Below are 21873 nucleotides of genomic sequence, written 5' to 3'. Positions count from 1 at the left end.
AGCAATCGATAGTTGAACAGCTGATGGTGCTGCCTGCTCGGGCATTGAATTTGTGTAGTCCGGCAGCACTAGTGCTATCGCTGCTATAAGTAAGTTGCAAAACAAAACTAATTTATGAAATTGGATCCAGAATTTATAGAAAATTCGCACTTCCGAAGCATTTAAACGTCGTAAACAAAATCATAGTAAGAATTGCCAACACCGCACTCCCATCTAACAAATGAAAAAGTGTCTGCCTGTCATTTCCATTACGTAATCCAAACATCAGTGCTCCACCACGCTCTGACTTCCCTACGTACCATATCCTCATGTCTCATATTGTGTTTGTTTTACAGACTTATGGGCAGTAGTGTTGTCTCGCAATTGGCTCGAAAGTACGCTGCAGTGATTTTCTTTCCCACTGTTGCAGTCGGCTCTATTTACGCAGATTGGTCGCACACCCGCAAGTGGAAGCGCCAGCAACACCAGTTGGCACACAGCGCTCAGCTAAAGAGTCAGAGCTAGGAGGAAGTATTTCGTCAATATCCCGCTAAGATGGTGCTCGGCCTGGACAAGCGTGCCCTGTGGGCAGCCGTGCCGTTATTCGGCTTCGCCCTTGGCCACTTTCTGGACAAGAAGGAGACGGAGCGAATGACCATGTTCCGCGACAAGAGCGCTCTGTATGCCCGTCCCGGTGGCAGCGAGAACCAAACGCCATCATGGTGAGGGTGGGCAGCACTTTACTTAGCATAAAATAACATGTTTTTTCACTCTTAACTAATAAACCGTAAAATGGCTATGTGAAAGTTGCCCTGGTGAGTGCGATCTGTAATCTGTATAACCCACAATGCTGTGTATCTGCCCGACCTGTACAAATCTGGCTGCGGTGACGGGGGCGAGCCCGAGAATACGGGACCCGAGTGTAGACCTTTCTGCGACTTGATTTATTTATGAAGGATTGCGTCTGAGTCTCGTTTGCACCCATTGTTTGTTTTACACATGAAAACCATAAAAACATCAACACAGGGGCCTAACGATAAGCCAGGGCCCTCTCTGGACCAGGCAGAAGATAACATAACTCGTTTTTCCCTCGAATTTACCTGGCTCTGAGGATCCTCCTATTGTATGTTTATTTACTAAAGTGGAAGCGAGACAACACCATCGACCCGCGATGGATGCTTCTGTGTGTATGCGTGCGTCTGTTTTTATTTAGAACTGCGCAAAATTCTTGCTTGGAATCGGTCCCGTTAGATTGCTAACAGCTCGGCTCGTCATACTCTATACTGTCCACTCAATGAAAATGCATTGGAAATATGTTTATGAAATCTGAGTGGTAACATAATCCAATCTCCGCTTGAGAGGCGCACCGCAGCGCATAGTATAGCCAGACGACAATTGAGAAACCAAATTGAAATGCCAATGCAACAAAACTAATTTATTTTTATGGTCAGGCTCGTCGAGGGTGGGGGGAAAAGGCTCGGGTTTGGGCTCAAGAGGCAACAATAGCTGGAATTGCCAGGGCGTGCTGCGTCATGGAAGATTTTGATTGTGTCCAACGGTTCTATTTTGTACACAGGCTCTCCTGAGGTCCCGAAAATTCGCCTCACAAGTGCACGTTGCTCGCACAGCGGGGGGAGAGTGTACGAGTACGACAGGAAAGGCGATTTGCAAAGTGCATATTCTCGTTTGTGTGCGAGAGTGCGACAGCAACAGATTACCATTCTTGGAAACAAACGAGAAATGCAGGAATATCACGGCATCAGTGTTGGCAGCATGTGATGGCGGGAAAATGTCCACCACTTGTGCAGTAATGCATACATATTCATAATCTTTGCATATAGATACATTCAGATGAAAATCCGATTCTTAATATGTATTTTTTGTTACTTTATTTAGCTTTCTTCAGAAAATCTGGGTCTGGGAGTACATTATTTTTGTCTGTGGATAATATGTTTGTTTTAAATAATACTACAATATTATAAGAATGAATGTATAAAGAAAATACATATTTATTCCCATTCTTGTGGTTACCATAGTCGCTAAGCCAGCATCACTCGGCTTATAACTATATTTCTTCTATATACATATCTTCTATATAAGGGCTAGATTTAGCGGGAAAATAGCTAAGCGAGCAGTGCCATCGGTCTTTTCTGTATTTTGTTGTTTGCTTTTTCGCAGGTAGCTTGTTTGTGTGGGTGCGTCGGCGCAGCAGCCTTCGCTTCGCCCGAAACCCGTATGGAGAGGCAGAGAAGAGGCCAGGCTGGAGTTCAGTTCGTGTTCGGACTTCGACGCGAAAGTACAGATACAGGGCGAGAAATAGTGAGGAGGAGCAGACCCACAAAAATAACGGAATCACGCGTCGTCCCCCTTCGCTCGCTCGGACCCACACACAGAATGAGCGACAAGCCGCAGAATGTGGCCACCAGATCTGGTGAGGATCCATCGGACTTTGCCCACAAGACCCTGCAGGACTACGAGGTGCTGGCCGTGATGGGCAACGGCTCGTTCGGCACCTGCTACAAGGTGCGGGACAAGAGCACCGGCGAGCTGTTCGCCTGGAAGGGCATGAACTACGACGAGCTGGACGACGACAAGTGCGATTCGCTCGTCTCGGAGATCAGTATGCTGCGCCAGCTGCAGCATCCGAACATCGTGCAGTACTACCACCATCTGGTGAACCGTGAGGCCAAGTCCATCTATATTGTGATGGAGTGCTGTGCGGGCGGCGACCTCTCCCAGCTCATACAGCGGGCCCGAGCGCAGCGACAGCGCTTTGAGGAGCGCTACATCTGGCGCGTCCTCTTCCAGCTGTGCCGCGCCCTGCAGGTGTGCCACAACAAGATACCCAACGGCACCATCCTGCATAGGGACATCAAGCCGGCGAACATATTCTTGGATGCGGCCGGCAATGCCAAGCTCGGCGATTTCGGTCTGGCGCGTATGCTGCGGCGGGACCAGAGCTTTGCCGCTTCCTTTGTGGGCACGCCGCACTACATGAGCCCGGAGCTGGTCAAGGGACGACAGTACGACCGCAAGAGCGATGTCTGGGCCGTGGGCTGCTTGGTCTACGAGATGTGCGCCCTGCGGCCACCCTTCCGGGGCCGCGCCTTCGATCAATTGTCGGAGAAGATTGCTCAGGGCGAGTTCAGCCGAATTCCCGGCGTCTACAGCTCCGATCTGCAGGAGATAATTGCCTTTATGCTGGCCGTGGATCATGAGCAGCGTCCCGGCATCGAGGTAATCATCCGGCATCCGCTTGTCGTGCGCAACATCTCGGAATTGGATGGGGAGTTCCCTACTTTGGTGGAGGCTGGCGAGGACTTCAATATGCCTGGCATGGGGCAGCTCTTCGAGGATCTGCCCGAGCTGTCCAGCACCATGTTTACGGAGCAGTACAGCTTCAACGAGGACTACGGACAGCGACGGCTGAGCGTCACTGGGGTCTTCACACCGGATCTGCGCAGCGAGCTCTTCTACTCGGCAAAGCGTCGCATCTTTCCCACCAACAAGGTCCAGCAATCGGATCCAGCGCTCTACGAGAGCATCAGACGCGAAGAGCAAGTGGCGGATCAACCGCAGAAGCGCTTGGAGGAGGGCCAAGGTCAGAGTCCTCGTCTCCTCACGCAAAACATCTTCGATGATGTGCTGCAGACGCGTCTACATGCCATCCGTGCCCAGGAGTCACTGATGCAGCAAAAACTCCTCGAGCTGCAGGCACGCGAGAACCAGCTGCAGCTGGCCGAGAAGCGTGTGCAGGCCCTGCAACGGGAGCTTCTCGAGAAGCTGGATCAGCAGCCGCCAACAGCCACGTGCTGCAAGTGCAGCCAGACGGACACAGCGATGGCAGCTCCTCCCATTCCACCGCGCAGGCCCCACACGAAAGTGCATCATGATGACACTTACTGCACCATCGAGCTGAACGAGACCTCTCCGACGGTGGCGAAGCTCAACCTGGCCGCCCTGCCGGCGCCCAAGTCCCTGCAGAGTCACGCCAACACTCTGCGCAAGGTCACGTTCCAGTCGCCACAGAAGTTCGTCACGTACGGCATTGAGAATGTACCTCCTCCAAGCAGCGCTGTGCCTGTCCCTGTTCCACCGACCACTGTTCAGCCCATGCAGATGAGCGTCTCCAGTAATGATTCGGGCGACAGCCAGGCCTCCTCCACTCGCCGCAAGTCCATCCTGGCTTTGTTTGGGCTCAGTCGAGGCTCGAAATCGGTCCCCAAGCCTGTGGCTGTGGCGCCACCAGCCCAGCTGCAGGCGCAGCCGCCGGCCAACAATCGATTCCGGCCACCATTGGCTTTGAAACCACCGGCTGCCCAACAGCCAGCAGGACCAGGACCGGCACCAGCACCATCCGCACCGCTGGCCAACCTCTGGACCAAGGAGCAGAAGAAGCAAGCCTTTGAGCTGCTGGCGGCCATGAATGCTGCCGAAAAGGATGCGGCAGGCGCCAGCAGTGTTGCCGGAGCCGGAGGGAGGCGGCAGCACCTGCGTCAGTCGGTGCGGGAACGGAACTCGACGATGCAGAGGAACCGCATGCGTCGCTCCCTGGTGGTGGCCGGCGGTGGTCCCCAGAAGCTGTCGTCCCGCGAGCAAATGCTGATTTGAGGGCGAGCCAGAGGCGGACAGGATTGAGGCGAGTGCCAGGAGCGGTTCGGAGCGATTCGCGCCTTGTGATGTGGAATAAGTTCCGTTATGCAAGCATACAACCTACCATTTTTTTTTTCCTATTTTTTGTGTATTTTTTCATGAAGGTCTTTCAATCCTATAAAGTGTATTATTAGTTGTAAGACCATGGCATTATCTGTGCAATTTTTATTAGAAGTAATCATCTTTAGCAGTACAATATCTTGTATTGAATAAAAAGAAAATATTTACATACAAGAAATTCGCAGCTTGATCACCAAGTGCCGTTAAATTCAATTAAACCGATTGAAGTGCTGCTAAATGGCCAACGAGGAACAGCTGTTCGCAATCGATAGGTGGTTAAGGGGTCGATCGATAGGCCAGCATCTGTTACGCAAGCGAGCAACAGGTTTGCGATCTGATTCTGATTATATTCCACATCGTGTGATCAGTCGATTCAATTATTAAATTGCTGCCCCGCATCCAACAACGTGATGTCCGCCAATCTGTTGCAGGCCACGCGCAGCCTCTGCGTCCAGACGCGTCGCGCGTACAGCTCCAAGCTCCAAGATGTGCTGGTTGTGGCCGCCGCCCGCACACCGATCGGCAGCTTCCAGAGCCAACTGGCGCCACTCAGCGCCACCCAACTGGGTGCCACCGCCATCGAGGCGGCCATTGAGCGGGCCGGGATCGCAAAGACCGACGTCAACGAAGTGATAATGGGAAATGTGGTGTCCGCAGGACTGGGACAGGCTCCCGCCCGCCAGGCTGCAATTTTCGCCGGCCTGCCGACCAACGTGTGTTGCACCACCGTGAATAAAGTGTGCTCCTCGGGCATGAAGTCGGTCATGCTGGGCGCCCAGTCGTTGATGCTCGGTTACGCCGATGTGGTCATCGCCGGCGGCATGGAGTCCATGTCCAATGTCCCCTTCTATTTGAAGCGCGGCGCCACACCCTACGGCGGCGTCAACCTCATCGACGGCATTGTGTTCGACGGCCTCTGGGATGTGTACAACAAGTTCCACATGGGCAACTGTGCGGAGAACACGGCCAAGAAGATGACCATCTCCCGCGCGGACCAGGATGCTTACGCCATTCAGTCGTACAAGCGTTCGGCCCTTGCCTGGCAGGCCAATGCCTTTGCCGACGAGATCGCCCCTGTCAAGATCCAGCAGAAGCGCAAGCCCGAGGTGATCATCTCCGAGGACGAGGAGTTTAAGCGGATCAATTTCGACAAGTTCGGGCAGCTGGCGACGGTCTTCCAACGCGAAAACGGCACTGTGACCGCCGGCAACGCCTCCACCTTGAACGATGGTGGTGCCGCTGTCGTTCTGATGTCCGCCGATGCCGTGCAGCGTGCCGGCCTCAAGCCTCTGGCCCGGATTGTAGCCTTCCAGGATGCGGAGACCGATCCCATTGACTTCCCCATCGCCCCGGCCTTTGCAGTGCCCAAGCTGCTGGAGCGCGCTGGCGTGCGCAAGGAGGACGTGGCAATGTGGGAGATTAATGAGGCCTTCTCCCTGGTCGCGCTTGCCAATATAAAGAAAATGGATTTGGATCCCAGCAAGGTGAATGTGCACGGCGGTGCCGTCTCCCTTGGCCATCCCATAGGCATGTCTGGAGCCCGTCTGGTCACCCATCTCGCGCACAGCCTTAAACCCGGACAGCTGGGATGTGCGTCCATCTGCAATGGCGGTGGTGGTGCCTCCTCCATTCTGCTGGAGAAGCTCTAAGCAGGAGCTCACTTTTGCTGCATCCTGTGACCCCAGCAACCAGAAATGCATTTATTTTTTAACCAATTGAAATTTATCTGTTAAATGTTATTATACAATATGCTTTCCCTCTCCCTCTCTATGTGTAGCTGTGTCTGTCCCTTTCTTGAGCATCAAATGGAATTTTGTGATTTGCATAATAAAATTATGAAAAGAAAATTACTTTATGGCATTACATAAGGCATCCCAAAGAGCTGAAAATATCCCTAACAATATTTATTGGGTATTCCAATATACTACATTTCAATATAATGAAAAAAATAATGCTGAAAAAGCAAAGTAATTTAAATTTGATTGGCATGTCTTAAGGAGCGCTGCCAACTGATTTCAATCATATCTATCGATTCACGAAAACCACCAGCTCTAGCACGCAATCTAATAATTTTTCCCATCGCTATATAGCATAACGGACATTTATTTGCAGGTTAATGTACTTTTTCGCTTCTAAAAAAAAACAATGTTTTGAAGACATTTGCACCTCCCTTTCAGCTTGCAATGTGATCCCATCTGACCGATATGAGCTCCCAAAGGAACACGATCAGTGAGCAAAAGTAAAGTGCCGCGGCAATTACGTAAATTCCCCAGAGATCCGGCTGCCTGATGCTCCTTTCTCGGTACAAGAACGTGCTGCGAAAGTACTTCTCGCTGCCCAATTGCCCGGCCCAGTAGTGCATAAGGCCGACGGCGCGAATGGACATGACCAGGTGGTCAAACTGCACCACCAGGTGCGAGTGCTTTGGCAGATAGATGGCCAGCTGCTGCTCCAGCACGTACTGCGGCACAATGTAGTAGGCTCCCGCCCTGTGGCCGCTCTGGGTGAGATGCAGCAATGCGTCCTGCGCCAGGAGTCCGAAGAAATGCGGATGTGTGCCCGCCAAAGTCTGCTCCGAGCACTGGTCCAGCCGACGCAGTATCTCATCGTCCAGCTCAGATGCGACGATCACAGAGCGCTGGCTGATAAACTGCTGTAGGCTAGACACCACGCGGAGGTCCTGCATTGTGATGCGACTCATCACAGCCGTATATCCGCGTTCCACCAGCTCCATGAGGCTGCGCGGCAGCGTCTGGTGCACATGGTAGCGCACGATCAGAAAGAGCAGGGCCGAGTACATGGCCCGCACGATCAGCGTGAAACACAGCCAGCTGCCGAAGAGCAACTGCAGCGAGGCTTGCTTCAGCGGGGCCACAGGCACGCCCAGGGCAGCAGCGTAGACTGCCAAGAAGAGGGAAACTCGATCTCCGGCCCGCCAGCACAGCAGCAGAAGGATACCAAAGAAGCCGAGGAGGCTGCCCAGCAAAAAGAGCCAGGCAATGGTTTGGAAGGGAAAGAACCAGATCTCCAAGCTGGTCAGATTGTGGGAATTCAGCAGGAGGCAGCTGACCAGCTTGTTGGAGTAGTGCGGAAACACGGCCGTCAGATTGGCGGCATATTGTATCCGCTTCCGCACATAGCCGATGGCCAAATGTGCGATGCGGTCCTGCATCTGTGGAGTACAAGAAAACACTGAAATGGAAGCAGGAGGAAGAGGCAGTGCCTTCTTCTGGCCACTCACCAACTGCTCCAACAGCTGCTGCTCTGTCCAGGTGATGTGACTCTCCTGCTGCTCCTGCAGTCCCCTGAAGCGTATGCTGAAGTTCATCCGCTTGGCTAGCTCCAGGAGCAGGCGACCCTCCAGACCCCTCAGTTGCTGCCGTCCGTCCACATCGAAGAAGGGTTGGACACGGCGGGCCAGCACCACCAGCGGACACTGCTGAAGGTTCCGCAGCTTCGATGGGAAGTAGTCGCGATGCTGCCACTCTCCCTCCGAAAATTGATTGATCTGCGTTGGCATTGTGTCGCCGCACTGGCGGTGGGGCGCATAGGGAAAGTACGTGTGCAGGACTACCTGCCCGCCAGAGCTTTGGGTCATCACGTTGCAGTTGATGAGCTGATTGCGCCAGCAGTAGGCGAACACACCCAGCATGTCCTGCGGAATCAGGGCATCCCGCTGTTGTAGGAATATGAAATAATACTCGCTGGCATCGGACTGTGCGGTGTACGTGTGGATCTCAATGTCGCTGGAAGAAGGACGGAAGGAATTAGAGGAGGATTACCGTTCTGGTACCGTTACCGTTACAGCAGTGCGTCCAGCGAGTCCACCAGCAGCAGATTGTGCGTACGTGGACCCTCGATGCGTTGCCGGCTCTGGTTGTGATTGTGATGCACCAGCTGGATGATCATTGTGTCCACGCTCTCGTACAGCAGCTGCATGATGTTCCGATAGAAATTGAGTGGACTAGGCCGGCGGCACGACAGGATAACAATGAAGGCGGGCGCTAGGCGCTGGTAAAAGTCCTCGATGAACACGCGCAATGCGCTTGCCACAAACTGATTGATGGCCGCCGCCTGCGTCTGGGCACCGCTGTACTTCATCGACTCAAAGTGGAGCAGGCTGGTTATGTTCATGTCGCTCCGCCGGGCTGGCTGCTTACTAATATGGACGGCATCGCAGGCCAGCTGCTCCAGCGGTTACCCGGCGGAGTGGTCTCTGCTTTGGCCACTTTCTGATGTTTGCCTCTCATTAGTCGTCAACGATGGACAATGGTGTGCGGCGATGGGTCGTTAGAACAAAGTCAAACAAAACTCTATTGTGAGGTCATGCACGCAGTGCACATCGAACTGGCTCAAACAATTGCCTAAAAATATACAATACTTGTCAAAGACTCCATCGATAAGGTGGTGGGTGTTTCGGTTACACTTTCTGAAGGTATTAGAGACAGCGTAGACATTCCATAGTTTCTACTTTATAAGCATATATGTATGTACCTGTTGTATGGTATATGTGTACATATAAAATGGTTTGAGCTTTCGGAAAACGCAGCTCTTTTGGTAACAAGCTCTCAGTCACATACTGCATCTTTCAGGTGGAATAAAAGGTAAACAATTTATTCCTTATTCCTTCCTTATTATCTCTTATTTGGTGTATTCCTTATTATTAATACGCAATAAAGCTTGGTTTGTTGCATACACAGTTCTACAGATTAAACTATTTTTCAAATAGTTTTTAAGTTATTTGATCCCTGAATATCCGTGAGACTTATTTTGTGTACTAGTATGTTCTTTAAATATGCCTGTACCTAAGTTTAGAGGCACTTAGTGCTATTGCTACATCTTTTACTGAATGAAAACAGGAATATCTTCCTTCTTCAGTACCTCCAAACGTTAGCATTTCTTCTAAATCTATTCCCTTATGAGATGTAAGCTTTATTCAATAAAATATACATATGTACATTTATAAATGACAACGGGCAACCATCGTGCCGATCACCGGAAGAGTATCGGTGACAAACGACACTGAGTGCTTTTGGACAGCGACCAGGGCATGGGCATCAGTCAGGAGACCGAGGAAGCCTATATTGGTGGACCCGTGGGCATTGTGACATTCGATTAGACGAACCATCGACCAGGTTCAAAGTACAGCGGAGTAGCCAGGTTTATGGAGATCCCGACTCCCGATTTGGGATTTGGTAACGGCCCTCCTTGCCTCCTTGTCGTAGTTCAGACAGCAAATCACTGTACACCAGCCCGCCAAGTCCCGTCAGGTTTCCGTGGCGGAATCCAAGAAATTTACGAGTCTATGCTCTTTATAGTTATCAAATGACTCTGGATGCAGTCCATATGGCCTTTTTCTTTATTTTATAAAGTACAAAATTTGCGTTGATTTTCGACGAGTTGTGCGTGGCGGCGTGGTTTCTGCAACGAGTGGGATGCCAGATCGAGATCGTGTTGCCAGAAAAGAGCGAGTAATGGTAAATTAGGTGCAGAAAATGCATCAATCCATTTTTATGAAAATAATTATCCAACTAGCATTAAAAAAACTAAATCCGAAGATGGTTAACGAAGGAATAATAAATTTATACACATATATGTATACATATATTAATTATAATAGCTATCGATAAGGTCCATTCGTGACGCCATTTTAAGAAGTGCAGGCATCAAAAGTAGTCTAGGCAACCCTGCCACTTGAAAGCCGCTGTCAAACGCTTTCTGACTGTGAACAAATAAAATACTTTGGAGTTAGCATATTGCATATTTTACAATGAGCGCCTCTGAACCCGTTCCTAACGGCTTAGATGACTCCTTCCGTCTGACCAGCTACCTCGAGCTGAAGGGCTCCGGCTGCCAGGTACCCGAAAGCGTGGTATCGGAGATGTTTAATAGCCTCCCAATAGGCTCCCAACGTCAGGAAACGCAGCTGCAGCAGATGCTGCGCCAAATGAACATCAACACCAGTGCTGGTGGTGGAGGACAGCGCCACCACTTGCGCATCGAGTGCCGGTACCCGATCATCGACGATCCTTGCGCCATGGGGAAGATCATCTGCGCCGAGGCGCTCGGCAATTTCTACGCCATTGGCATTACAGCTTGTGATAAAATGATGATGATGGCTTGCAAGCCCCCTCAGATGACCAACAAGGAGTTCAATGCTGTATTCTCGATGATGGAGACAGGCTTCAAGGAATGCTTCAAGGGCACCCACGGAAAGGAGATGTGGGCCATGTACATGCACACTAGCTGTTTCATGGGCGGCGGCTTGGCCTCAGCCTACTGGCCGCAGCACCATCTGGTGGCACGCGGCAATGCTCTGGATGGTGATGTCCTGGTGCTGACCAAACCCCTGGGCACCCAGGTAGCCATCGATGCCTATGAGTGTATAGGTCAGCCGGAACGCTGGGAGCGCTACAAGATGTTCGTCTCCGAAGAGGATGTCCGTGCGGCCTATCAGCAGGCCGTCAATACGATGTGTCGCCTCAATCGCCAGGCCTCGAACCTCATGCACGTGCACAATGCCCATGGGGCCATGGCTGTGTCCGGGTTCGGTATCCTGCATCATGCCAACAAACTGGCTTTGCTCCAAAAGAAGCCAGTGTCGTTTGTCATTGATACTTTGCCGGTGATCAGCAAGATGGCAGCTGCTGCCAAAGCATCGACCGTTGACGATAAGTGCCCCCTGCTGCAGGGTCTTTCTGTTGAGACTTCCGGTGGCCTGCTCATCTGCATGCCCCGTGAGGAGGCCGTTGCTCTTTGCAAGTTCATCGGGGCATATGGTGACAGCCCGGCCTGGATCATCGGCACTGTGCAGAGCGGCATCCGGAAAGCCTCCATCATCGAGAATGTTAAAATCATCGAGGTTTATGAATAAGTAGTGGATTATATTTGCTCTTATAATAAATATGTAAATCGTCCAATAAATTGCATGCGAAATCGATGTCTACACTGAAAAATTACATTCAGATTTTAATATTTTAGCGGTATCGCTCAGCTTCTCGGAGGATAAGGAGCAGAAGGAGAGCTTGGAATGATTAAACAATCTATGTAATGTTCCCATGCCATCCGTTTACTAAAGGGGTGGGAGAGGGAGACGACAATTTCCAATGAGAGAGCAATTAGAAAAATAGGCAAGCGGAGAGAATGGATTGTGCTAGAAATTAGGAGGAAGTCTAGTCATGAAATATGGCGTCAAAGCGCTCTCAGTACCGCTGAACGTAAAACAAGACACGAAAGAGAGCGCGTTGCGGGAGCGGACAACCATGTATCTTTTCATCCTGTTCTAGAAGGAGATAGCATGGAATGAGCGAGCACACACACATAAGCCACCGACGCATTGCATTTGTAATGCTCTCTCTCTCTCTCTCTCTCAGCTTCCACTTCTCGCGTTCCAGCAATAAAAACATGCGGTTTCCAAGCGGAAAATGTTGAAAATCAAGCGGGAAAATTGTCGAGTGGATGTTCAATAAAGTCTAGCAGTGATTAAATATAAAAAAAGTTAAAAAACCAAACAATTTTTCTGCCACTATTTAAGGGTTAGCATTAGCAGAAAACCAACGAGTGCTCGCAAGCTCACAAAAAGTGCTAAAAATATAAAGAGTGTCCACAAAGCGAACTGAGAGGAATAATTATTTGGTTGTTTTCCATCTTCCTGCCGACAATATTGTGGTGGTATACCACGAAGCCACGAATAAAACACATATTTGCTTTTAATTAGCTTCGCAGATTGGGATCTAAGACAAGATGTAAAGGCCGGCTATGGCAGGGCCCCAAGCCCATGCCGAGGCAGAGCGCCGCGTCAGAACTAGAAGGGCGATTGGCGGCGCAACATGAACACCAGCAGCGTGATCTACAGCAGCTACGTGGAGCGTTCGCGCATCGACCTACAGGTGGAGGAGGCCAATTTGTATGTGGCCCGGGCCCTGCGGTATGTCATCGAGAATGTGCTGGCCCAGCTGAGTGCCACGCTGGTGGTGACGATTTCGACGCGTCATGAGGGTACTGCCCGCTGGTTCGAGTATGTGATGAACACACTCGTTTATTCGTGGCGTGTGGCAGCAGTGCAGCTGCTGCGATTCAGTACGCACTTTGAGCGAGTGCGTGTGCCCGGAAGGAAGCGATTCAATCTGATGTTGGTGGACTCCTACGAGGGGCTGGTGTGAGTGTTCTGGGGCCATTGGGGGATGGACTTGCGATTGACCAATCCATTCGCGTTTCTTTGCAGTAACTCAAACATTACCGAGGACAATGCGGACTTTGATGATCAGGAGTATTACTTCATCTTCCTGCAGACACGCGATCATCTCATACCCATGGAACTGGGGCTAATCCTGGACCATTGCCTGGCGCATTACTGGCTGCACTGCAACGTGATGATCCAGACAGCCGACGTGGATGTCCTGGTTTACAGCTACTACCCGTACACGTCGGACCACTGCCAGGCGGCGTATCCGGTGCAGGTGAATCACTTTGATGGCCAGCGCATGGTCAACCCGACCATGTTCCCCGAGAAGCTGCACCAGCTTCACGGCTGTCCCATCTCCGTGCTCACCTGGCACCAGCCGCCCTTCGTGGAGCTTAAATGGGACGAGCACAGCAACAGCCTGCGAGCCAGCGGCTTTGAGATCCAGCTGGTTGAGCATCTGGCCCGCCTGCTCAACTTTACAGTGGATCTGATCAACCTGACACTCATCCAGCCGCAGTTCTATCGCCTGGCCAATGGGAGCAGCGAAGGACCCATGGAGTTTGTAAGTAAACCGCTGGGATACCCCCCTTTCCAGTCACTTGAACTCCTCCTCCTTCTGGTGTAGCTCCTCGAGAGGCGGGCCAATCTTAGTCTGGGGTACTTTCGGAAGACGGCACGCCGGAACCAGCTGCTGACCACCGGCATGTCCTACTACTCATCGCCCCTGGTGGCTGTGTTGCAGCGCGATAGCTATCTCATTGGTTCGCTGGCACTGCTCACCATTCCCTTCGAGTGGACGGTGTGGCTAATCTTGCTCGGGTCCCTGGCTCTGCAGATAGCCATTCGGAGAGCTGGACTCCCGGTGCTGGAGCTGTTGTTGGGCCAGTCGCTGGCCCGCCTGCCACGCTCCTGGCTGCACAGGCTGGTCTTTGCCCACTGGCTGTACGCCGTGATGCCATTGAGGATCTGCTACCAGTCGCTGCTCTTCCACCTGATCCGGATGCAGCTGTGTGCGGCGCTGCCGGTCTCCCTGGAGCAACTGCTGGCGGAGAACTTTCGGGGCGTGTGCACCGGCAATACGCTGCGAATGCTGCACGAGATGCCGCTGGTGGCCGGCCGGACGGAGAGCTTCTCGGGCCTGGCCACGCCCTACGACCAGGAGGTGCTGGATTCACTGCAGAAGACTGGCGGCCACAAGGTCTTTGCCATAGCAGGGATGGACGTGACTCTGGCGTATCTGCGGTCCAGCAGCCGTCCGGATAGCTACCATGTGGTGGGGCAGCCGGTGAATGTGGAATATGCCGGCCTCTACATGCCCAAGCACTCGTATCTGTACGAGAAGGTGGACCACGCCATTCGGCGGCTGGACGACACCGGATTCATACACGCCTGGCGACGCGCCTCCTTCGTGGCTCACCGCAGGAAGGAGAAGCTGCCACAGGAACAAGATCGACGCCGGTACATCAGTAATTCCCAATTGTCCGGCGTCTACAAGCTGATGACGTTGTTGTATTCCATTTGTGGCTTCGTTTTTGCCGGGGAACTGCTGCTCCAACGCTGGCGAGACCGTCGGACTGGCCGAAGAACTTAGTTAAGAGCCCAATCGATTGCCTCAAGCACCCCTCCCAATACTCCTCTGCGTTCTGTAACCATTAATCATGGGGAAGAAGTTTTTCTTTTCCTGCAATTAAACGGAAAGTCACACAAAAACTTCCTGGGATTTCCTTGGCTGCCCTTGCCATCGAACGCCATGTTCGAGGGTCTGTTCATTCTTGAAGCAACCGGAGAATGAACATAACCGGGCTGCTCAGCTCGTACTGCGATCTGTCCGGCGAGCAGGAGAACCAAATCAACGAATTTGTGGCCCGAGCCCTGCTGTACGTTGTCCACCATCATATACTCAGTGTGACGCCCTCCCTGGTGCTGATCCTGTGCTGCCGGAGCGAGCACACCTGCAACTTTTACAACGAAATGATGAGCACCCTCTTCCGCAACTGGGGCCTGGCACCGCTGCAGATTGTCAAGGTGGAGCAGGGTGTGCCCTGGCGTCCTGTTGCGGGGCGCAGGCACTTCAATGTGATATTCACGGACTCGTTTGCGGCCTTCTCGGAAATCCGGGTGGAGTACTATGCCCGCGAGTACAACTACAATGAGCACTACTTCATCTTCCTGCAGGCGCGGGACCATCTGCTGCAGGAGGAGATGCGCCAGATCTTTGAGTACTGCTGGCGCTACCACCTCATTCACTGCAGCGTCCAGGTGCAGAAGTCCAATGGGGATGTGCTCATATACAGCTACTATCCGTTCAGTGAGCGCAGCTGCTCGGATATGTCGCCGCGGCTCATTAATCGTTACAATGGCAGCGCTCTCCTCGAGCCGGAGATCTTTCCGCGGAAGCTACGAAATCTGTTTGGCTGCCGCCTGCGCTGTGCCCTCTGGAATGTGCCACCTTTCGTTGAGGTACACGAGTCGGAGAGCACCGGTGCCAGCGTCAGCGGTGGCTACGAGGGTCGCCTGCTTCTGGCCCTCGCCGAGCGGATGAATTTCTCCATAGCCGTGCGTCAGCTTAAGGCGAAAAGTGTCCGCGATGAGGCCCTGGAGTTGGTGAGTCTTGCGTTGATCAGTTAATCGATTTTGAATAGATTGATTTTCCAGCTGCGGCGTCACGAGGCTGATCTGACGCTGGGCGGTATCCGGCAGACGGTGGACCGCAGCCTGTTGGCCACCTCTACGCACAACTACCACCAGAGCCGCGAGGTGTTCGGCATCCTGGACTCCAGCTTTGAGTTGAGTTCGCTCGACATCCTTTTCTATCCATACCGCCTGCAGATCTGGCTAGCCATTGTCGGGGTCCTGGCCCTGTCGGCGCTCCTGCAGCTGGCCATCGAGCGGCTGCTGCGCGAGACGCGGCCCGAGTCCAGGCTCTGGCTGAATCTGGAGCTGATCTTTGTGGGTATGCCGCTGCTGAGGGCGCCACACTCGCACAGCGGACGCCTCTACTGCCTCATGCTGATGCTGTACACACTGATCATTCGGACGGTGTACCAGGGCCTGCTCTATCATTTGATCCGCACCCACCAGCTGAACAGGTGGCCACAGTCCATCGATGCCCTGGTGCAGCAGAACTACACTGTGGTCTTAACGCCTTTGGTGCACGACGTGCTCTCCGAGATACCCAGCGTGCAGCACATGACCTTCCGCATTCTCACAGACGTCGAGGAAACGGTGCCCCTCGAGTACTTGGCGGCCAATCCGCAGGAGTCACGCCTTGTCTCTGCCTCGGCCCTGGAAATGTACATCCACTTCAATCATCTGAGGGCGGAGCGGGCCCAGAGGATGGGCCAGAGGCTGGGGCAGCCCGTGGAGGCCGATCACTTCGAGATCATTGCCGAGGACATTGTGAGCCTGCAGATGACGATGTACCTCAGCAAGCACTCCTTTCTCATCGATCACCTGAACGAGGAGATCATGTGGATGCGATCCGTGGGCCTGGTCTCCGTTTGGGCACGCTGGGAGCTCGTCGGGAGCTACCTTCGCAACGAGCAGGGATTCAAGGAGCTCGGTCTCGTGGAGCTCTACGCCATGTTTCTGCTGGTAGTGGTGGGTCATGTCCTGAGTCTGCTCATCTTCCTCCTAGAGCTTCTCTCCCAGCGATTGGTTTCCCTGCAACGGCTGTTCTTGTAGCCCCACTTCCCACTCCCCACTGCGGTGTCCGGCGATTTGTAAACCTCTTACGGGCCGACACATGCCGTTTGCATGTCGCTGACACTAACGGGGCTGGCAGTGGAGGCGGTGGCACCACCACACAAAACCCACGCCCGACCCCTGTCTGAGGCACGGCACAACCTGTCTGTGTCTATGTGTGTGCTCCGTTGATGGTGTTAATTTATGGTTATGCGCCTCATGCATAATACTGACACCGAAACCTGTCACGCACATGCCCCGATACCGCCACCCACAGCCGTGATGGTGAGGTGGGATGGGGTGGGGTGGGGTGCCTTGGGAGGCACCACCACGCCCTACCGTGTACGCAGCAATTAGTTTAAGTGATGAACGCTGATTTGTTAATGCATTACAGCTAACAGTCGCGGGTTTCCTATTCGTACAATTCATTTCAATCGCTTGGAATCGCTTGGGAGTTTGCGTTTTCCTTATGGTATACAGTGCGCTTCGCCTGTATAGGGCAACCGATAGTATGTGATAAAAACCCCTGAATTCGCTGTCAAAATTTCCCATAAGCGAACGGCAACAGAGACCATTCGACCAAGTCACGTGTGAACGTGGTAGCCGCGAATGTAAACTAAGACCCAGAAACATTTGTCCCCGAAAAAGTTATATTTTATTCAAATAAATGAACGAACAATATCAGCTGCATCTAGAAGCTAAAACATAAATCTTTGGAGATACACTCGTCATCGTTACCGGAACTGGGAGCTTCTACCAGCGAGAGAACGAAATAATATAATTTCCTGCCACTCGATCTCAATCCATAGCGTCCATTGATGTTGCTTGAATGGCATTCTGTTCACATTCAACATAGTTGATCTCATGTCCAGATGCCCTTATTCTCAGACACCGAAGACATACTGAGATGCTGATGTTGTGGCAGTTCCTTGAACGTCACCGTCACTCGGGATGTCCTATATACACCGAAAGATGACACAGATAACCTTGCAGCATGCTTCACCATCTGTGGTGGGAGTTTGCACACCCATTGATTTGATTTTTACTGAAAATATCTGTAAAGTATTAGGTACTTACTTTTTGTATGTTTATGACTCAAAAGCTCCAAAGCATTATTATGCTATGGTCCACACAATCTGAGGAATGCCGCGCAAAAATGTCCCCCTTGGATCGATCAAACCCACTCCTCCAAACAATGCTCCCACTATCATTTGGAGCCGTTTTTACAGCTGCACTATACTTTCAAAGATATTTGTGATTGATTGGAAAAGTGTCTACTGGGAACCAACCTTCAATCGATTGCGAAATCGAAATTGCATACAAAAGCCCTTCGATGGTGCAAAAATTCGTTCAGTTTTACCATCGACATGAAGCTGTCCAGTGCTGGGATTGTGCTCCAAGTCCTGGGGTTTCTTCAGGAGCAGGCTAGTTCGTGGACCGTAGAAGAGCCGTCGCTGCAAGAGCCGTTGGTCGGGAAGATTACCGAGGCGCTGCATCGGATTCGATTGAACACTTGCGTCGCGCACAATATGAGTGTTTTCATCAGCACCGACTATGAGCATTTGGACGAGAAGGAGTCGAATCTGGTGCGATTCGTCCTCGACTACAGCCTGAGAAGAGAGGAGATGGTGCCCGTGGTGTTGGCGTCGAAGCTGAGCTCCGAGATGAGTGTACGTGTGCAGCTGCAGCTGCTCTTTGTCCAGAGTCCCGAGCAGGCAATGTGAGTGGCTGACTATCTTTCCAAGAAACCAAAAACATGCAATAATTAAACATGCACTATCAATCGACAGAGCGGCCTGTTCCGCCCTGGAGATCAAGGGCATGTATCTGATTGTGTGGCTCACATCCCAGCCAGAGGCGAGCATACAACGGAGCACCATGTCCTTGATCTTTGGGCACTTTCTGCATCGTCTGTACAACTTGAATGTGCTGCTCCTGCTGGCCCACATGGAGAGATCGACCCTAAGGGCATATGGCTTTCTGCCGTACACATCCGGCAGCTGTGCCAGCACCGATCCCGTGGAGATGCGCCTACAGGAGTGGCGACTGCGAGAGATGTTCCCCTTTCGATTGGGCAACCTACATGGCTGTCCGCTGAGCGTGATTGTGTGGCCGATAGCGCCCTACATGAAGCTTCGCTGGGAGCGGCGCCGGGTGAAGGATCAGATCGATGGCTTGGATGGTGTGCTGCTTAGGATAATGGCGACCAGGATGAACTTCACCATCCAGCTGATGCCCAATGAACCGGTCGGGCTGATTGGGGGCTCTAGCTACTTGAATGGCACCATGACGGGGGCCTATCGTATGCTCCAGGATCGTCGGGCAAATCTCACACTGGGCTGTGCCGCCTGCACCCCGGAACGGCAAATCTACCTCACATCCACGTGGCCGTACACCCAGATGCCCTACGTGATTGTGCTGAAGGTGCGCAGTAGCTACAGCAACTACGAGATCATGCTGTTCCCCTTCGAGCGATACACTTGGCTGCTGCTCGGCGGTCTGGCCATTGTGCATCGGTGCCTGAGGCGCTGGGGGAGGATGCCCGCTCCGGCTGTGGCCGGATGGCTCCTCTTGGGCTTCGTTGTGCGCGTCAGCTACGAGGGATCCGTCTTTAACTTTCTGCACAACTCACCTGCCAAGCCCATGCCGCACACCTTTGAGCAGATGGTGGCCGCCGGATTTGTGTTCATCACGGATCATGCCACCTACCGCATGACGCTCAAGCTGCCGGCGTTCAAGGGGCTCGTAAAGGTCACTCCCGGCCAGCCGGTGGACGTGTTCGATGCTCTTCTAAAGGAGCCTCCCCTCACAGGGGCATTCACCAGTACCGCGTTTTTGGCCACCCATCTCACTCATCACAAGGAGCATCGCCACCGATTCATCATCCTCGCCGAGAAGATCCTGGACAACATGCTGTGCATGTACTTTCCCCGCAACTCGTACTTCTCGGGCAAAATCAATCATCTGCTTTTCAACATGCGCAGCTTTGGTTTGTTCCAGCATCACTCGCAGCGCCTTGCCTGGGCCAACATGCCCCTCACAACGGATGGAAAGGGTCCTTCTCGGAAGGTGCATCAATCGTCGGCCGTGGATGTGAGGGCGGGATTTGCCGAGTCCATGGGTTTCATTGTGGCCGCCTTGAATTGTCTGTGCGGTGCCTTGGCTGTGGGCATCTGTGTGTTTGCCTTGGAGCTGCTTAGCCGGAGGCCACACTGGCGAAGATTGGCCTTGATAATGGAGAGGTTTTAAAAGGGTAAGGTTCATTTTAATTTTGTAATACATACTCGTACAATTGTCCAAGGTGCAAAAGTGTGTGCGTGTGCGGGGTCTATGGGGTGGGGACTATGGCGGGCAAATGTGGATCAGGCTATATAGCGATTGGCCACATCCAGGACTCTGCGGAAACGCGGATGCCTCAGAGCTAGACGCTCCAAGACAAAGACTATGCCAGCCAGCAGCTGGAGGGCCAAGAAACAGACAAAGACGCCACCCAACCGCATAATGGTCAGGGGCTGGGGCTCCAGGTTGCGCTGCTTGGCCAATCGCTCGATGCGATCGAGATACATGCGCCGATAGTGGTAGGTAATCCCCGACGACATCATGGCCATTAGCAGGCGATCAATGCGACTCTTCAGATACGAATGCGGACGCATGTAGAAGGTCAGTGGAGCAGTCATGAGGGCATCGGGCAGCACGGTTAGATGCCGTTGGGTCCGCCCTGATTGATAGTCAAACTCATAGACCGTCGGCAGCAGCAGCGGCACCGCTATGCCTGGATCATCCTCGTCGCGCAGTCGACGGAGCGAGGCCTGGTGGTTCGTCACCAGGCGGATTTTTGTGCCGAGCAGTGAGTCGCGGAAGACTCCCTTCAAGGCCGGTAGCATGCAAAACTCATATCCCTTGGCCACCACCTCGGCCAGCGTCTGCAGTGGTGTGCGCACCTGAGCATCCTGCAGGAGGAGGTACAGCTGGCCCGTATAGGCGGCCCGCAGTACCAGTGTCTGGAGCAGCCACATGACCAGGAGGTAGCGTGAAAAGTTTCGTCGCGGCGTGCGCAGGGCCAAGCCGCCTAGGAGGGTGTACCACAGGCCCAGGCAGGGCAATCGATTGCTTCTACCGAGGACCAGATCGCGCAGCGCTGGCACTGGCATCATCTGGAGGACGGCAATCAGGGTGAGGCCAACCAGCACACTCACGATCAGACAGGACCAGATGATGTAACGGAATGGCTTCATCAGCCGCTCCAGCGGCGACATTGACGCCCCACCAGGTATGACCAGAACAATTGGAAAGTTCGTATAGGAGACGCTCGGGAGCATCACATTGGCTCGTTCCTTGCTGTACATGAAGCACACGAATGTGATGTTGGCGTCGCCTTCCAACATCTGCAAGGGGATGCAAATTAAATGTATTTAAGCTTAAGTGAAATGCAGGTTAAATCACCATTTTGAGAATGCCCGTAAAGCTGCCATTGGGCAGAATCTGGCCCCGATCCTTGTCCTGACGCTCCATCAGTTTGATTGTGAAGTTCATGCGCTCTGCAATCGAATTAAAGATCATTCCCTCGATGCCGTGCAGACGCCGCCCGTTGGGAGAATCGGCGTCGTCATCGATTATCACATAGGGCCGGTGCTCAAAGGTCGCTGTGATCAGCTCACAGCCATGCAAGTTCGTCAGTTTTCTGGGAAAGAGCTGCTTCCCGAGTCCAAACTCCGCACTGGAGGGCATGCCCTGAAAGGAGCCATAATAGACGGGCAACGACGACTGGCATCGGTGTGGTCCGTAGGGATAGTAGGTGTACAGCTGGACAGTGCCGCTCCTACTAAAAAACACATTCACATTGAGCACATAGATGTTGAGGAGGCGCCTGAACATGATCTTGATTATCTCCACGGGCTCCATCTCTCTGCCCGTATAGACAATTATGAAGAAGCCGTTTCGCTTGTAGGTGCTGCCCTGCTGGAGTAGATACCGCTCGAGTCGGATGTACGCACGCAGGCTGTCCAAAAACCAAATGGCACACGGTCGTCCCATCACCCCACTGGGCGGTGGCAACTCATCTGTGTTCTCCGTCATGTCCATGCGCTCATCCTCGAGGAGAAACTGAATTTTAGCCGCGGTCGATGCTCGACACAGGGTCGCGTCAATCAGATCGTTGTGGTAGTCCCGGCTGGCATAGCTGGTGGCAAACTGGACGAGGGACAGGGCCGTACTAGTCGACTTTCCATAGTGATGGTCAATGGCCCACACAAGGGCGTAGACGAGGCTTATATTGTGGACGGCACTCGGCAACATGATTCCCCGGAGGCTCC

General features: G+C 52.8%; 10 protein-coding genes across 10 annotated transcripts; 8 read left to right on the top strand and 2 right to left on the bottom strand.

The window, feature by feature from the left end:
- The first annotated feature begins 335 nt into the window (after nt 1–335).
- On the top strand, nt 336–514 carry LOC113566620. The gene has a single exon (XM_026993087.1). The coding sequence runs from the start codon at nt 340–342 to the stop codon at nt 502–504; it is 165 nt and encodes a 54-aa protein (XP_026848888.1). The 5' UTR covers nt 336–339; the 3' UTR covers nt 505–514.
- A 2-nt stretch (nt 515–516) lies between these two features.
- Nucleotides 517–785, top strand: LOC6597615 (NADH dehydrogenase [ubiquinone] 1 beta subcomplex subunit 1). The gene has a single exon (XM_002022717.2). The coding sequence runs from the start codon at nt 535–537 to the stop codon at nt 703–705; it is 171 nt and encodes a 56-aa protein (XP_002022753.1). The 5' UTR covers nt 517–534; the 3' UTR covers nt 706–785.
- A 1398-nt stretch (nt 786–2183) lies between these two features.
- On the top strand, nt 2184–4772 carry LOC6597614 (serine/threonine-protein kinase Nek11). Its single transcript, XM_002022716.2, has one exon. The coding sequence runs from the start codon at nt 2215–2217 to the stop codon at nt 4588–4590; it is 2376 nt and encodes a 791-aa protein (XP_002022752.2). The 5' UTR covers nt 2184–2214; the 3' UTR covers nt 4591–4772.
- A 241-nt stretch (nt 4773–5013) lies between these two features.
- On the top strand, nt 5014–6462 carry LOC6597613 (acetyl-CoA acetyltransferase, mitochondrial). The gene has a single exon (XM_002022715.2). It carries the CDS (start codon nt 5103–5105, stop codon nt 6339–6341), a length of 1239 nt encoding a protein of 412 aa, XP_002022751.1. The 5' UTR covers nt 5014–5102; the 3' UTR covers nt 6342–6462.
- A 403-nt stretch (nt 6463–6865) lies between these two features.
- On the bottom strand, nt 6866–8867 carry LOC6597612. Its single transcript, XM_026993145.1, has 4 exons — nt 8498–8867; nt 7934–8438; nt 7677–7864; nt 6866–7538 (listed from the first exon to the last, which is right to left on the bottom strand). The coding sequence occupies exons 1-4, from the start codon at nt 8824–8826 to the stop codon at nt 6866–6868; spliced, it is 1695 nt and encodes a 564-aa protein (XP_026848946.1). The 5' UTR covers nt 8827–8867.
- Nucleotides 8868–10462: 1595 nt separating this feature from the next.
- On the top strand, nt 10463–11566 carry LOC6597611 (selenide, water dikinase). Its single transcript, XM_002022713.1, has one exon. It carries the CDS (start codon nt 10463–10465, stop codon nt 11564–11566), a length of 1104 nt encoding a protein of 367 aa, XP_002022749.1.
- Nucleotides 11567–12521: 955 nt separating this feature from the next.
- On the top strand, nt 12522–14468 carry LOC6597610. Its single transcript, XM_026993143.1, has 3 exons — nt 12522–12850; nt 12917–13439; nt 13503–14468. The coding sequence occupies exons 1-3, from the start codon at nt 12522–12524 to the stop codon at nt 14466–14468; spliced, it is 1818 nt and encodes a 605-aa protein (XP_026848944.1).
- A 197-nt stretch (nt 14469–14665) lies between these two features.
- LOC113566630 lies at nt 14666–16606 on the top strand. The gene is made up of 2 exons (XM_026993134.1): nt 14666–15481; nt 15533–16606. Exons 1-2 carry the CDS (start codon nt 14666–14668, stop codon nt 16559–16561), a joined length of 1845 nt encoding a protein of 614 aa, XP_026848935.1. The 3' UTR covers nt 16562–16606.
- A 1322-nt stretch (nt 16607–17928) lies between these two features.
- LOC6597609 lies at nt 17929–19810 on the top strand. The gene is made up of 2 exons (XM_026993142.1): nt 17929–18281; nt 18352–19810. Exons 1-2 carry the CDS (start codon nt 17929–17931, stop codon nt 19808–19810), a joined length of 1812 nt encoding a protein of 603 aa, XP_026848943.1.
- Nucleotides 19811–19923: 113 nt separating this feature from the next.
- Nucleotides 19924–21856, bottom strand: LOC6597643. Its single transcript, XM_002022710.1, has 2 exons — nt 21005–21856; nt 19924–20946 (listed from the first exon to the last, which is right to left on the bottom strand). The coding sequence occupies exons 1-2, from the start codon at nt 21854–21856 to the stop codon at nt 19924–19926; spliced, it is 1875 nt and encodes a 624-aa protein (XP_002022746.1).
- Nucleotides 21857–21873: the final 17 nt, after the last annotated feature.

The sequence above is a fragment of the Drosophila persimilis genome, unplaced genomic scaffold (genome assembly GCF_003286085.1).
Source record: "Drosophila persimilis strain 14011-0111.01,24,50 unplaced genomic scaffold, DperRS2 tig00000804-arrow-arrow-pilon, whole genome shotgun sequence".
In the NCBI taxonomy this organism is placed as follows: Eukaryota; Metazoa; Arthropoda; class Insecta; order Diptera; family Drosophilidae; genus Drosophila; species Drosophila persimilis.
Note: the sequence above shows the minus strand (reverse complement) of the source record. Positions and strands in the feature narration are given on the sequence as shown.

Excerpts from the sequence above, each read along its gene's own strand:
- LOC113566620 (XM_026993087.1), top strand. The coding sequence starts at position 340 with ATGGGCAGTAGTGTTGTCTCGCAATTGGCTCGAAAGTACGCTGCAGTG.
- LOC6597615 (XM_002022717.2), top strand. The coding sequence starts at position 535 with ATGGTGCTCGGCCTGGACAAGCGTGCCCTGTGGGCAGCCGTGCCGTTA.
- LOC6597614 (XM_002022716.2), top strand. The coding sequence starts at position 2,215 with ATGGAGAGGCAGAGAAGAGGCCAGGCTGGAGTTCAGTTCGTGTTCGGA.
- LOC6597613 (XM_002022715.2), top strand. The coding sequence starts at position 5,103 with ATGTCCGCCAATCTGTTGCAGGCCACGCGCAGCCTCTGCGTCCAGACG.
- LOC6597612 (XM_026993145.1), bottom strand. The coding sequence starts at position 8,826 with ATGAACATAACCAGCCTGCTCCACTTTGAGTCGATGAAGTACAGCGGT. Across the intron at positions 8,439-8,497 it reads GACTCGCTGGACGCACTGCT|CGACATTGAGATCCACACGT; the intron begins GTAACGGTAACG and ends TCCTTCTTCCAG. Across the intron at positions 7,865-7,933 it reads AGCAGCTGTTGGAGCAGTTG|ATGCAGGACCGCATCGCACA; the intron begins GTGAGTGGCCAG and ends TGTACTCCACAG.
- LOC6597611 (XM_002022713.1), top strand. The coding sequence starts at position 10,463 with ATGAGCGCCTCTGAACCCGTTCCTAACGGCTTAGATGACTCCTTCCGT.
- LOC6597610 (XM_026993143.1), top strand. The coding sequence starts at position 12,522 with ATGAACACCAGCAGCGTGATCTACAGCAGCTACGTGGAGCGTTCGCGC. Across the intron at positions 12,851-12,916 it reads GACTCCTACGAGGGGCTGGT|TAACTCAAACATTACCGAGG; the intron begins GTGAGTGTTCTG and ends GTTTCTTTGCAG. Across the intron at positions 13,440-13,502 it reads GCGAAGGACCCATGGAGTTT|CTCCTCGAGAGGCGGGCCAA; the intron begins GTAAGTAAACCG and ends CTTCTGGTGTAG.
- LOC113566630 (XM_026993134.1), top strand. The coding sequence starts at position 14,666 with ATGAACATAACCGGGCTGCTCAGCTCGTACTGCGATCTGTCCGGCGAG. Across the intron at positions 15,482-15,532 it reads GCGATGAGGCCCTGGAGTTG|CTGCGGCGTCACGAGGCTGA; the intron begins GTGAGTCTTGCG and ends TTGATTTTCCAG.
- LOC6597609 (XM_026993142.1), top strand. The coding sequence starts at position 17,929 with ATGAAGCTGTCCAGTGCTGGGATTGTGCTCCAAGTCCTGGGGTTTCTT. Across the intron at positions 18,282-18,351 it reads CAGAGTCCCGAGCAGGCAAT|AGCGGCCTGTTCCGCCCTGG; the intron begins GTGAGTGGCTGA and ends ATCAATCGACAG.
- LOC6597643 (XM_002022710.1), bottom strand. The coding sequence starts at position 21,856 with ATGTTGCCGAGTGCCGTCCACAATATAAGCCTCGTCTACGCCCTTGTG. Across the intron at positions 20,947-21,004 it reads TTACGGGCATTCTCAAAATG|ATGTTGGAAGGCGACGCCAA; the intron begins GTGATTTAACCT and ends ATCCCCTTGCAG.